We start from the raw sequence: 15,245 nt of genomic DNA, 5'->3' as shown, positions 1-15,245 counted from the left end.
TCAGACCTCATTGAATCTTCCCACCCACCAGCGTGGTGTCACGTGGGCGCAAATTACTACTGCTTTCTAAAAACAGGAACCAGATGCCATGATCTCCAAGAGGGAGGAAGGAGGTGAGCTTCCCTGTCCACCTTGTCCCACTAACCAACTTCAGAGTGTTTGGGGTGGGGGGGCTTATTACTTGTCAGTCTGCAGGCAATCATTTAGAATTCATGGAGTGGCTGTCCAGGAGTCTTACGTGTAAAGACCTGACAGCAATGAGATCTTCGGATAATGCAGCCTGAGTAAGAAAGGTGCCTCTTAGTCTTACAGATCCCTGATTTGGGGAATAATTGTGCCCTCTAACACTCCTGAGACTCATGCTCATCACGCTAACGGCCATCATGAGGTAACTCCCAACAATATCAGCTTTCTACATTCTCAAAACTCAAGGATATGGGTGAAAACCCATATTTCAAGGATAAAAGGTTGGGTGAGGGGATCGAGAGTGAATGTGTAAGCATAATTGCCGGACTCCAGCACTTGACATGGAGGACCCATTAGCCCTCAAGGTATAAAGAAGTGTCCAGTTGACCCTGCCTATGAAAGGTGGTGAAAAAGCCTGTCAGAACCCCAGTGATTTATATATTAAGGAAGGGGACAACAAGATGGGAAGCCACAGACGACTCTCAAGGGGCAAGGGCATTGACTGGAGCTGGTCAAGCGATGAAGTTGGAAGGGCACCAGGCATGTGAAGGAGCGCTCGCTGCCAGATAAGGTGCAGGAATGGCTGCTTCCAGGACCAGGAGGACAAAAGCTGAGGGGAGGGTCTGAAGATAACCGCTTGGGACACCAACCTTTCTATCTGTCTCTCAACCCTCGCAGTATTCTGAGGGATCTCATGATAGAGCCAGTGAAGCTGGGGATTCTGCTTCCAACAGTGTTAAAGGAGCACAGACATCAGCAGCAATGAGCTGCTGCACCCGAGGAGAACCTAGCGCCAGGGGCCAAAGGGCAGGGGTCAAGGGCCGGATGCAGGATAAGCTGAACACAAAGCTCAAAGACGAAAAAGGAGACTGAAGGTTTACAGTACTGGAGTGAACATCATGGAGCTGTCGGATAACATATGCTGCAGGAGACTCCGCCTCAACAGGGAGACAATGAGGCACCTGTGTGACACTTTTGCCAACTTGACACCATGTGGAGGAAGAGGGCACCCACTCCTTGTGGCCGTGAATGTTACAGCAGCTCTCAACCTTTACGCTATGGGATCGTTCCCGAGCTCAACAGGTAAGTTTTGTGGCATCTCGTCATCATCTACCCCTGATGTCACAAATGCACTTTATGCCAGAGCATCTGTCTACATAGATTTCAACCTGGACCAGACCCATCAGGACGAGAGGGCTGTGGGATTACATTCCATTGCTGGTCTGCAACATGTGCAGGGGGTCATTGATGGCACTTATGTGGCTCTCTGTAGCCGGTGGTATTAAGCAGTTCCATATATTAACAGAAAGGGGTTCCACTCCCTTCATATGCAGCTGGTGTGTGACCACCAGCTGAGGTTCATGCACGTGTGTGCATATTTTCCAGGATGCATGCATGATAGCTTCATGCTTGTGCAATTTCAAATCCCTGGGATATTTGCGGGTCACCCCAGGCTGCATGGATGGTTCATTGGGGACATGGGATACCCACTGAGGTCTTGGCTGATGATGCCTGTGTAGAGGCCTGAGACCGAGACAAAGTCCCGTTATAATGAGACTCACAGTGCCACTCGGTTTCTGACAGAGTGGTGCATCGGGCTGCTGAAAATGCATTTCCGCTGCCTCAACAAGTCTGGTGGGGCCCTGCAATAAAGTCCACAGGGGGGTCTTCTTCACTATCGTTGTCTGCTGTGCCTTCCATAACTTTGCATAGCAGCGGGGTGGTGTCCTTGATGAAGAAGACCAGGAGGAGTGGAATGTCTCCTCTGATGAGGAAGAAGTCCAGGAGTGAGTGGAGGGAGAGTCAAAGCGGAGCTGGAGGATGGAGGCCAGGTGGGGGCAAGGGTCTGCAAGGGCAGGAGGGCCTGGAATGCCCTTATCAATTCCCAGGTCGCACACTAGGACCATCATGTTGTCCAGCAGCTCTACAACCCCACTTCCTCCGTGACCCGCTCCATGACCAAGGGTGGAGGGCCGCCATGTAAACCTCTCATCAGGGTGCTGGGCCTGGAGGGGGGGGGGGGGGAGGGGGGGGGGGGTATTTTGCATGTTTAGCATCTCAGTGTAGGATGGTGATGACGACTTGCGGTCGGGAAAGTTCTGATGCTCCTCAGCTTTTGCATATGTCTTGTCCGATCTGCCTGCTACAGCATGCTGACTCCCCAGCTCATGTGAAAGTATGGGTCGGGGCCACATTTCTTCGTTCCATTGCTCTAGCGGGGGAAATAAGGGGCTAGGGTCAAGGGTTCACTGAATAATAATAGAGTCTCTCCAGGATGTATATAACTCTCCGTGCGTGTGGGTCTTACCGTGTGCCCCACATTGAGGGACTGTGGGAAAAGCTGTCTCCAGATGGGGCGAGGACCCACTCCAGTGGAAGGAGGGTCAAAGAAAGTGAGGACTTCATGTTGTGAACTACAAGAGGTTTTCATAAGGTGACTTCTGCTTTTGTGACAAATGATTTAGACCCACAACTATCAGTGCCTACCTTCACCCATGCCCCTTCACCCTTAAAGCTCCTTCATCCCGTGAGCCCTCCCACTACGTTTAGGTGTATTCCCAGGATGCACATCAGAAGTGGAGGCATCCTGCTGCCTTCCACACCCTGTTGCCTGAGATGCTCTGGCGGGTTCCTCTGGCCGGGTTTCGGGTGGCACTGATGTTGTCACATCACCCTGTTCTGCCCACTGTCCCTGAAAAGTGGCGGTATCAGGAAGAGGGAATTCAGAAAGCCTAGTCACTCCCCAGGTCCCCTGAGTGAAAGGTCCCAATGCTTCCTCCTTCTTCTGGGTGCTCGTGGGCCCCTGAGTTACTCCATGGGATGGAGGGGCAGCTGAGTGAGCTCCAGAGCCTCAACTTCATTTGGCGCTGCCAGTACTGGAGACCAGCCAGTGTCGTACCCAATCACAGCTTGTAAATTGCACTTCGTTGAAAGCAGAAAAATCCCGGACAAAGTCAGTTGTCAGTCAGGTGTGGGTTTTGGAAGCCACAAAAAAGTTGGACCTGCATTTTGCGAGCTGAAGAGAAAAATCCAGCCCACGGTGTTCGATTGTTACTTGAGTGTCACAGAATAAAAAAGTAAAGATTAACAAAACCCAATTAACCAATTAGTGTCCAAAGAAATGCAAGTTTGGTGGATTGGCCACACTAAATTGCCCCTTAGTGTCTAAAGATGTGTAGGTTAGGTTCAGGGATTATTGGGATAGGGCTTGGAGGGTGTGCTCTTTTCCAGGGTAAGCGCAGACTCGATGGGCCGAATGACTTCCTTCTGCACTGTAGGGATTCTATGAATTTACTTCTTAATTGATGACGAATGAAGTCATCATCATTCAGTGTCCCATCTTTAAGCCTCTTTTAAACTATTTTGATCTTCCATAGCTTTTTGCAACACATAAATTTAAATCTATTTACTGATCTTTGATTTGTACAAATTTCTCCAAAGGAAATTTTTATCAGTTCTACAATATTTGCAAATGACTTTTCAATACAGATTTTGCTCATGCTTTTGTACCACTTCTTTCATTTACTGGGACAGAAGGACTGGCGCTTCCACGGTAACAGTGAATGGCGGAATGAAAATCAAGATTTTAGTGTTTAGTGTGGAATTAATAAGATGAGTATGATATTAACTGTAAAGAACTGGGACAGCAGCAAAGAGAGAGAAGATAATTAAATCTAACACTATTCAGAGAGCGCTGAAGAGTCTGTATTATTCTGTCAGCTAGTTTGAGCTATTGGGTACTGGCTTGAACAGGCTGGAACAAGAAGGAGAAAAACAACTTGCAATTATATTGAGGCGGCAAGGTGGTACAGTGATTAGCACTGCTGCCTCACAGCGCCAGGGACCTGTGTCCAATTCTGACCTTGGGTGACTGTTTGGAGTTTGCACTTTCTCCCATGTCTGCGTGGGTTTCCTCCTACAGTACAAAGATGGACAGGTTAGGTGGATTAGCTATGTTAAATTGCCCCTAGGTGGGGTTACAGGGATAGGATGAGGGATTGGGTCTGAGTGAGGGTGGTCTTTCAGAGGGTTGGTGCAGACTCAATGGGCCAAATGGCCTTCTTCTACATTGTAGGGATTTTCTATGATTCCATTCCACATGGTCTCTTTACTTTAGACAAAAGAATCCCCCCAAAAATGTGCATTAAGCCAAAAAGAGTAGCTTTAGGAAAGTGACCAAGATTCTTGGGTTGTTTTATCAGAATAAGCTCAGCAATGCCTGGAGCGAAGAAGGTATGCAACCCCATATTAACCAACATGGAAAGAAACAATCCAATACCATGATAAATTATAGGAAAAAATGCTTCATTTTTCCTACAAGCAGTCGTTGTTACACCTGTCAGTTTTCGTACAGCTGTCATCTTCTGACATCAATAGAGCATCCTTGCATTGAACGTAAATCATGCGTTCTCAATAAAGATATATCAACAGTTTGTTAAAGAAGAACTTTAAGTTCATCAGCTTTTTGGCTTTTTGCATACAACACCATGATTCTCTTTTCATCTGAAATTACTCAATGACAGATCAAAATTGGTGACCGCCAGGAAGTTTAAAAGCATCACTTATTCTCGAGCTAGAGTTCTGAGATGTGGAAATTAGATGTTAGGAACAGAGAGTGGTTAACAGGTATCCAGTGTACATCCAGCAGAGGAATGGGATTGAGAGGGGATTGCCTACAGATCCTTTTCAGAACCAGAATAACTCAAAACTATTGGATTTTCTTCAGGTGACTTACCAGCAGCAGTTCTAACAACACCATCAGGACCATCAAGACCTTCAACACTCCCACCCAATAACTGCACGGCCAATGAATTTATTTGCAAAACAAACGGGCAATGTGTTGACATCATCAAGAAGTGTGATTTTAGAGATGATTGCTCAGATAAGACAGATGAATTGTTCTGTGGTAAGGATCCTGGTTTCTTTTATCCATTCAATGGTAATTTGGGAGATTCAACAATAAAATGTAATCTTCAGAAAACACATTTAAAATGGAAAGTTGGAAAATTACAGATAGCAATAAATATTTTGAGAATCAGATGATGTACATTTTATTTTTATTTTCGTTCATGGGATATGGGCATTACTGGCTAGGCCAGCACTTATTGCCCACCCATAGAGAAAATGGTGATGAGCTGCCGTCTTGAATCACTGCAGTCCATGTGGCGTAGGTACACCCAAATGCTGTGAGGGAGGGAGTTCCACCATTTTGAGCCAACAACAGTGAAGGAACGGTAATGTAGGTTAGCATGTCGCTTGGAAGGGAACATCCAGTGGTGTCTACTGTCCATGTTCTTCTGGGTGTTAGAGGTTGAGTGTTTTGAAACTGCTGTGAATGGAGCCTTGGCAAGTCAGTAAAGTGCATCTTGTAGATGGTACACACTGTTGCCACTGGGTGCCGATGATGGAAGGAGTAAATGTTTTAAGGTGGTGGTGGATGGGATGCCAATCAAGTGGGCTGCTTTGTTCTGGACACTGCCGAGCTTATTGTGTGGTGCTGTGCTGCATTCCTCCAGGCACCAGACCTGCTCCTTGTCGATGGCAGAAATGCTTTGGGGAGTCAGGAGGTAAGTTATTCTCCACGGAATGCCCACATCTGACCAGTTCTTTTAGCCACAGTATTTATGTAGCTAATCCCATTCAGTTTTGATTAATGGTATCCCCCAGGATGTTGATGGTGGGGATTCAGAGATGGCAATAGAGCAAGCTATAACTAATGGAGTGCCACAAGGGTCAGTTCTTGGGCCTCAGCTATTGATAAACTATATCAATGACCTGAATGAAGGAACTTATGTATGGTTTCTAGATTTGCTGATGACAAAATCTAGGTAGGAAAGTAAGTTGTCAAGAGAACAAATTGGTTTAGATAGGTTAAATAAGTGGGCAGAAATTTGGCAGATGGAGTACAATGTGGGGAAATGTGTACTCGTCCACTTTGGCAGGAAGAATAAAAAGCAGTATTATATTTAAACGGAGAGAAACTGCAGAACTCTATGTTACAGAGTGATCTAGGTTGGTACATGAACATCAAAAAGTTAGTAAACAGATGCAGCAAGTGATCAAGAATGCAAATCGGATGTTGCCATTTATTGCAAGGGGAATCAAGTATAAAACTAGGGCAGTGTTGCCACAGTGGCACAGGGCCTTAGTGAGACTGCAACTAGAGTGTTATGAACAGTTTTAATCTCCTCACTTAAGAAATTATATAATTACACTAGAAGCACGGTGGGGCAGCACGGTAGCATTGTGGATAGCACAATTGCTTCACAGCTCCAGGGTCCCAGGTTCGATTCCGGCTTGGGTCACTGTCTGTGCGGAGTCTGCACATCCTCCCCGTGTGTGCGTGGGTTTCCTCCGGGTGCTCCGGTTTCCTCCCACAGTCCAAAGATGTGCAGGTTAGGTGGATTGGCCATGATAAATTGCCCTTAGTGTCCAAAATTGACCTTAGTGTTGGGTGGGGTTATGGGGATAGGGTGGAGGTGTTGACCTTGGGTAGGGTGCTCTTTCCAAGAGCCGGTGCAGACTCGATGGGCCGAATGGCCTCCTTCTGCACTGTAAATTCTATGATAAGCAGTTCAGTAAAGGTTCACTCAATTTATTCCTGGATGAAGGGGTTATTTTATGAAGACACTTTTTCACACAGCGAGCAGTTCGGGTCTTGAATGCGTGCCTGAAAGTGCGGTGGAGGCAGGTTCAATCGAGGCAATCAAGAGGACATTAGATGATTATTTGAATAATGTGCATGGATACGGAAAAAAGGCAGGAGTATGGCACTAAGCCATGATGCTCATTTGGAGAACTGGCACAGACCTGATAGCTTCCTTTTGAGATGTAACAATTCTGTGAGGTTGGGCTTTTAGCCATTAAAATTTCGAAGAATGAGAAGTGATATTATTGAAACATATAACATCCTGAGGAGAATTGACAGGGTGGATGATAAGCAAATATTTCCTCTTGTAGGGAAATCTAGAACTAGGGGACACTGCTTAAAAATTTGAGATCTCCCATTGAAGACAGAGATGAGGAAATTTTTTTCTCTCAGAGGGTCATTAGCCTATGGCATTCTCTTCCACAAAGAGCAGTGGAGATTGGATCATTGAATTGATTCAAGACTGGGTTAGATAGATTTCTGATCGACAAGGGAGTCAAGGGCTGTCGGAGACAGGCAGGAAGGTGAAGTTGAGGCCACAATCAGAAAACATGGACGTCATTCTCCGCCCCCACCGGTTGCCGAAGTCTCCGATACCGGATATTCGGCGGGGGTGGGAATCGGGCCACGCCGGTTGGAGGGCCCCCCCCCCTCTCGATTCTCCGGCCCGGATGGGCCAAAGTCCCGCCGATAAATTGCCTGTCCTGCCGGCGTAAATTAAAGTACCTATTTACCGGCAAGACAAGACGGCGTGGGCGGGCTCCGGGGTCCTGGGGGGGCACGGGGCGATCTGACCCCGGGGGGTGCCCCCACGGTGGCCTGGCCCGCGATCGGGGCCCACCGATCCGCGGGCGGGCCTGTGCCGTGGGGGCACTCTTTCCCTTCTGCCTCCGCCACGGTCTCCACCATGGCGGAGGCGGAAGAGACTCTCTCCACTGCGCATGCGCGGGAAACTGTCAGCACCCGCTGACGCTCCCGCGCATGCGCCGCCCCGACATGTCATTTCCGCGCCAGCTGGCGGGGCAACAAAGGCCGTTTCCGCCAGCTGGCGGGGCAGAAATCCCTCCGGTGCCGGCCTAGCCCCTCAATGTTGGGGCTCGGCCCCCAAAGATGCGGAGCATTCCGCAACTTTGGGGCGGCGCGATGCCCGTCTGATTGGCGCCGTTTTGGGCGCCAGTCGGCGGACATCGCGCCGTTTGGGGAGAATTTCGCCCCATATTTCTGTCCCATTTTTAAATTTTCTCTTGCTTTCCTTTAGTCTCTGATTTTTTTCAGATCTTTTTCTCATTTGTTAATTTTACTCTATTTTTCTTTATATTCCTAAATTAACTTTTATTTCCCCACCATTGTTTAAACGTATTTTACATTTTTCTTCTTTTTTTTCTCCATTTATCATTTTGTCCCACTAAACCCTGAGGGCAGGATTTGGAATTTGGGTCTGAACTCTGACATCAGGGCCAAATGGGATACCTGACCCAAAACTGACAGGAGCAGTCATCTGGTGGTGATTTTCCCTGAATTTGTTGAATAGTTGTCAGAGGACATGCTCATCATCCAATTAAGGATGGTGGGTCAGCTCTTTAAGTTGGAGCCAATAGGATGTCCTTCTGTATGAAAGGAGATAAAGCCTGCAGTTGTAGTTAACAGATAGAGAGAGGAAGCGTCCACCTTGACCCTTTCAGCATTTTTAAAGCATTTGAAATACAAATGGTCAACACTGCTAGGCCAGCATTATGGGGAGCAACCCCACCAGAGAGTTGCTTGTGGTGACAGCTATGTGGTGGTCAGGTAGGCAGGGAAGGCTGGAATGACATCCTGGAGTCTTGATGCTGGGGGGCCCACAGACCAATTGAAAAATTCCAGTCGCCCTCTAATAATTGATCTTAATTGGCCTGAAGCTTGCCTTAATTGGCTACCCACTCCTGTGGTGGATAGCCCTTCCAATGCCAATCTTACCTCTAGAATAATGATGGGGCTGACAAACTGGCACGCCAACCAATGGCACAACTTACACATCCAACTAATTTACATCAAAAGGAGAAATCGCCTGACTTTGATGTGGGTCATGATGTTATCAGAAGATTTAAGGTTCGAGTTCTGCTGTTATCACTTTCAAAAGTTCTCAGGAGTAATATGGAGTTGGGGGCCATGATTTGATCAGCTGTGATCTTATTGAATGACAAAGCAGGCTTAAGGGGCCGAATGGCCTACTCCTGCTCCTAATTTGTACGTTCATGTGACTAACTCCATTCTCGGCCCATATCAAGGTGAAAACTCTGCCCCACGGGACCAATTTTTTAGGCACCCCGGGAAAATACATATCGAAGCACATCCAATGTCTAAAGCTCGCACCCTGTATGTTGACCAGGCTCAATGACCAATCTGGTAAGAGTAAAACTGGTCATACTGCACTTCTGGGTCCATAAATCTAACCCTGTATGTCAGTACTGTCCCTGACTTCTGCTTGACATAGGTACAGACTTTTAAAATGTTGCAAGTGTTATGGGCCAGGATTTAGAGAACCCCAAAGTGTATCATGGAGTTCACCTGACCACAACTTTTAATAGATTGTGGTAGGGGGAGCACACGGCCCACTCTACAGGTGTGGTACAGCAGAAATGGAAACATATTTTTTTAAAGCAAAACAATGTTTATTCTATGAACACAAGTTAACCTTTTTAAAACATACAGTGAACATCTTAGCAACCATTAATTCAAGTATAACCTCCAAAGACTACAACACTAAGTAAACCTTTAAGCTTTCTTTTTTAACATCCATAAGACTTAAAAACAAAACCTTTATCAGAAGCACATCAGGTTAAAGTCACTACTGAAAACATTTATAATTCTGAATTCACCAAATGATCAAGAGATAGTCTTTTGATGGCAGAGAGAACAGCAGTACACCTGCTTGGTCTGGCTTCAGCTCCAACACTGAAAACAAAACTAAAACACACCCTGCAGCCTGCTCAAAAACTAAGTAAAAAGCTGACAGACAGCCCAGCTCCACCCACTCTCTGACATCACTGCAGTAGTAAACACCCATTTCTTAAAGGTACTCGCACTACAGATATTAATATACACACCCATTTATAAACACCCATTTCTTATAGGTACTCTCACATGACACAAGCCACAAACATTGAATTGCTCTGATCGTTTTGCACTGCTGTGGTGAGCGAAATTGAAACACTGGGCATATATACATATGCAGAACTCCACTTAGCATCCAAATGATGTGAAATTTTCACTGCAGAGAAGTCAATCTTTTGCTCAAGGGACATAGTGGCATAGTGTTAATGTCCTTGGTCTAGTAATCCAGAGGCCCCAGGTTAATGCCCAAGGGGATCTGTGTTCAAATCCCACCACGGCAGCTGGTGGAATTTGCTTTCAATTAATAAAGTCTGACCGTTCGGGAAGGAACTCTGCTTCTGGCCGACATGTCACTCCAGACCCATTTGACTTTTAACTGCCCTCTGAAATGACCGAGCAAGCCACTCTACTCAAGAACAATTGGGGATGGGCAATAAGTGCTGGCCTTGACAGATATGCCCACACCACATGAACGAATAAAGAAAGAAAGCCTTACCGAGTTTGAAAATTTCACAGATGGTTGTCAATATACAATCTGCAGTAAAGTGAAGCCAAAGCAATGGAAGACTGTTTCCTCGAGGTGGTTTCACACTGCTTGTGCTGAAGTGAATCATGCTGAGATTGTTCAACAATTCCAGTGGTAACTAGATTTATTCCAAACTCTACATAGAATGCTGCAGGAACATTTTTGTATGTGACAATAGTAATGAGCCACAGGCTACAATGGTAAAATTCTAATGTTTTTCTCTCCACAGTTGGTAAGACCTGTGATTTCGATAATGGGACCACATGTGGTTGGAAACAGCAAATAGATTCATCAGCAGCTGAAAATATCTTTCAGTGGTTCAACGGACAAGGGTCTGGTATACATCCAGGAGAAGTGGGTAACAGACCAACCACTGATCACACAACGTATGGATTATATTATGTTTTGGCGTAAAATTGATATGAATCCTATCCTTGAGTTTATATTTTTATTTTAATCCGAATCCTAAGTAAATGTCACCACAGTCCCAGAGGATCTATAGGCTGTCCTCTGCTTTGAGAGCTGACTGGTGGTGATTTAACCTGAGGGTCACCACACCTCAGGCGAGGAGCAAGGTTGAGGAGGTGGGGCCTTCGTGACTAACCTGAGCCAGTACAGGATTTGAACCCGCGTTGTTAGTATTGCTCTGCATCATGAACCAGCTGTCCAGCCACCTAAGCTAACCAACCCAAACTCTAGGTAAAGATCAAAGTCAGCAGTATTGTGTGCAGTATTGGTCTCCTAATTTAAGGAAATATGCAAATACGTTTGAAGCAGTTAGAATCATATAATCACGACAATGCAGAAGGAGGCCTTTCGGCCCATTGAGTCTGCAACGGCCCTCTGAAAGGGTACCCTATCCCCTTAACCCAGTAACCCCATCTCACCTAACATTTTGGACACTAAGGGGCAATTGATCATGGCCAATTCACCTAACCTGCACATCTTTGGACTACGGGAGGAAACCGGAGCATCCAGAGGAAACCCACGCAGACACTGGGAGAAAGTGCAAACTCACACAGACAGTTACCAAAGGCCAGAATTGAACCCGGGTCCCTGGAGCTCTGAGGCAGCAATGCTAATCACTGTGCCACCGTGCCGTACACAAGGGTTATAAAGAATCGGAGAGAACACAGCATTAAGTTGCAACGTATACAGTGTATAGAAGACTGCCTCAGCCTGCTTTACAGAGAAACTGAAGGATGGCTCAGATAGGAGCTGGAAAATATTAGGCGTGATAGATTTCTGTGGCTCAGATGAACTGAAATTTGTGAATCAAAATGGAGACAGTTCGCCCGAGAAAAAACATCCCCTGAAATCAATGTAGGGTCAGGACCCTGACATCACCATGCCCTCTTCCGTGTTTCTGCATATTGAATGTAAGCAGAGAACCCCTGTTGGGTAAGTTATTCAGGTAATTAAAAACCAATTATGAACTCTTAAACCTTCCTTTCTGGATTTCCCAGGAATGAAACCTGTATCCGACCTGACAGTAACTCACCAGGGTCAACAAGGCAAAATAACAGGAGGAAGAACTCCGTCAGTGAAACTAACATGCTGCAAATGTTTTGACCAATTACATTGAAGTTCCAGGCGTGGCCATTGAGAAACTGATGTTTATGTCTCAGAATGTGCCATCAATACTTGACAGGTGATTGTCAACTTGTTGGCAGTCACTTCACCTGGTTAGGACTTTATTCACCTTCAGCAGCACTTGTATGCTGCCAAACCTCACCATGACATGGAAGCAGCTTATGCAACTCCATCTTGCACTTGTGCTGAAGAGCAAGGATAGAAGCCACACCATCACCAATGGCAACAAGAGCCACACCAGTGACAAAACAAGCTGCCTTCTGCTCAGCCACACGCCCAAACACAGGGCAGAAAGGGTGAATGCTGAGATCCAACTTGAGAGCGGCGTGACCGCGAACACAGAGTCTACAAGCAGAGCATCATTGATCCTGACATATTTGAACACGAATGCCATGGCTAAGCACCCCCATTAGTCAATCAGTTTGCAGACCTGGAAATGATCCCGCCTTTTTGGCTGTGCCTAAGTCCAAAAGATGCTGATTGTTGCATAAGCAGTGATGGTGTTGAGATGTAAACCTGGACCAGGATTCTCCATTTAGGAATCTATGTGCTCCCCCTATTGGAGAATCATGGCAAATTTGCGCTGACGTTGGGAGCAGCGCCCAAGTGCGAGTCTCATACCATAACTATGCAAATGTATGCATGGTGGAACACTCGCCGAATTCCATAGGAAGTTTGATATCAGGCCACCATTTTGAGCGGGCCTATCACAACGTTTTCCAGCAGCCACCCCACCCCCGCCCACCCTCCACAACAGAAGTCCAGACAGTCCAATGAAAAATCAACACAGAAACACTTTCACTTTCCTAATGTCTTCTCCCTCAGACAAAGCATTCAAAACAGCAGCTGTTACAACTGGCAGAGGCTTCCTGGAAAGCCCACAACACTTGAAAAGGCTTAAAATCCCCGGACAATCTTTGAAATGCAAAACTTATTTTCAATTCACCTTTCACTAGCCTGTGATTGACAGTTTAATGGTTCAGACACGGTTTGGTGGATTGTTTATTTATCTTTCCCTTCATGCTTGAATGCATCTTGAGTTAACCACTGCTTTGATGCTAACCACAATGTCGATAAACAGTTTATGATTGACAGTGCCTGAGTATATCAAAGGAGCTAAATGATTTCACTTCCTCTTTTCTCACAGCAGAAAGCACTTAGTTCCTTTGATGTGGTGAGGTGTTGTTCCGCATAGCAAGAGCGTTTCTAAAATTGAATGAAAGAATCAGGCTTCCACACCATTAATTGCATGCTTGTGCATGCTTATCATGAATTTATATATTCCCACCGGCGCAGGATGGGCAGCGTGCTATGTCTGGCGGTAGGGTGTGAAGAATGGCAGTGGGTCTGGCGCTTGGCACTAAACTCATTTTTCAGGGGACACTCCATTCTCCACCCATTCAGGATCCCCAATCGCAGTGACGGCGAATGGAGAATCCCGGCCCTGGAGTCCATGTTGGCAAGCCAACCTCAATGCCAAGTGACATTAAACTAAACAAAGGAGATTTCTAGAACTGGAGTTATCTGTATTGTTTGGAATGAAAGAAGATGATATCAGTTTTGTTGTAATTGAACAAAAGCAACATTTATTCTCTTGCAAGCCTTGATAGGGGCAAATTTGACTTGCTCACCACCCGTTTCTCATCTATAAAATGGAGGACCAGCAATTGAAAAAAAGTAATAATTGTTATTAGCGTCACAAGTAGGCTTACATTAATACTGCAATGAAGTTAATCAGAAATGTGGACAGCTTGGCCACCCTATGACCCTGATGTAACTATACAAAGATCTTGCCTTCCCATCTGAAACTAATGGAAAGCTGCTTAAATTTGAACCTTGGTGGTTGACTCTCACCTGCACGTTTCGATCAGCACATTTTCCCCATTTATACCAGATGGAGAGCAGTCTCACTAACAATCTGTCAAAAGGCCCACCAAGAACACAGTCCAGCAAATCTGTTTTTTATTTGTTCTTCGAAGGACCAGGAAAGCAAGAGTGCTCTTCTTGAACCTCCAAAATTAATCCAACCACTGTCAGTTCATTCAAAGCACACTAAATGATTAACTCTCCCTGCCCTGGTACATTATCCCTTTCAAGATTGATGCAAACAAAGCCAGGCAGAGTGGTTGCACACAGGGAGCGTTAATGGACACCTGTTGTTGCTTCGGCTTACACGTCGCAAGTAACGTGATATTGCATAATTTCCTGTGATGACAGGTTTTGTGAGGGCCACGAAGAATCCAGCACGAGTTGAAGGTTAGAAAGAAATAACATTTATTTACACTAACATATATATACAGCAGCAGCTCCCTTGCTGCTCACTCCTCTCTAGCTGGTTCCAAACTGGCCAGCTTTATTTATGCAGGGAATATACTAACGATTTCTCCACCCCCCTCATTGGGGAAGCTCATACTCACAAAGGATTGTGGGATTGCCATTAGTCCCCAGCCAGTGGTAAGCAGGCAGGTTATAAATTCCCTCCCCCGCAAAGTCCAAGGAATCCACCAAAGACCTTGGTGAAGGAGGGTGTCGGACTCGTTTTGCCGCAGGCCAGGCACGAGGCGCTGCATCGGGCGGCGAGTAACGAGACGGAGAACGGCGCTTCCGTGATAAACGGAGTAACGGTTGTACATCCATGGCCCGTGGGCCTGAGGACTCCCTCTCTGAGGCGTCCTGTGTCTCCATCTCGGAGTCGGAGTCCGCTGCCTCCGTCACCTCGGCGTCTCTATCTCCACGCGGTTCTGCAACGACCTGCGTAGGCTTCGAGTGCGGCACCAGAGGAAGATTGTGCGGAATACTCTCCACTGTGGTGGTCTCTGTGGCTGGAGAAATGAGCTCCGGGAGCGGGGAATCTTTGGAAGAGTTGGTCTTCTGGCCTGAACGTGGTCTACATGCTTGCGCTGGAGACGACCCTGGGCTTGCACCTGGTAAGAGATAAGGCCTGTTCGGTGAAAGATAACGCCAGGGACCCACAAGGCACCACCAGCAAAATTTCAAACGAACACTCGGTCACCGGGCGCAAACTGCCGAATCGGCCGATGCCGAGGAAAACCATGTCCCTGCCGTTCTTGAGTGCGGCGTACTTTTGGGCCAATATCCGGGAAAACCATGCTAAGGCGGGTGCGAAGTCTCCGGCCCATTAGGAGTTCTGCGGGAGCTAATGTTCCTTAATAGAAGGAACATGGATCCTTGAAAAGA

At 46.5% G+C, this 15,245-nt stretch overlaps 1 protein-coding gene across 1 annotated transcript in view; it reads left to right on the top strand.

Annotated features, from left to right (window-relative positions):
- The window catches only part of LOC140425847 (MAM and LDL-receptor class A domain-containing protein 1-like), a 659,308-nt gene that overhangs the window by 274,916 nt on the left and 369,147 nt on the right, over positions 1-15,245 (top strand). Inside the window, exons 21-22 of the mRNA XM_072510232.1 lie at positions 4,913-5,092; positions 10,684-10,840. Of these exons, the coding sequence (XP_072366333.1) occupies positions 4,913-5,092; positions 10,684-10,840 (337 nt within the window). The remainder of the gene's footprint in view (positions 1-4,912; positions 5,093-10,683; positions 10,841-15,245) is intronic.

Source organism: Scyliorhinus torazame, chromosome 6 (genome assembly GCF_047496885.1).
Source record: "Scyliorhinus torazame isolate Kashiwa2021f chromosome 6, sScyTor2.1, whole genome shotgun sequence".
Lineage (NCBI taxonomy): Eukaryota > Metazoa > Chordata > Chondrichthyes > Carcharhiniformes > Scyliorhinidae > Scyliorhinus > Scyliorhinus torazame.
The sequence above is the reverse complement of the archived record's forward strand: the minus strand, read 5'-3'. Positions and strand labels throughout refer to the sequence as shown.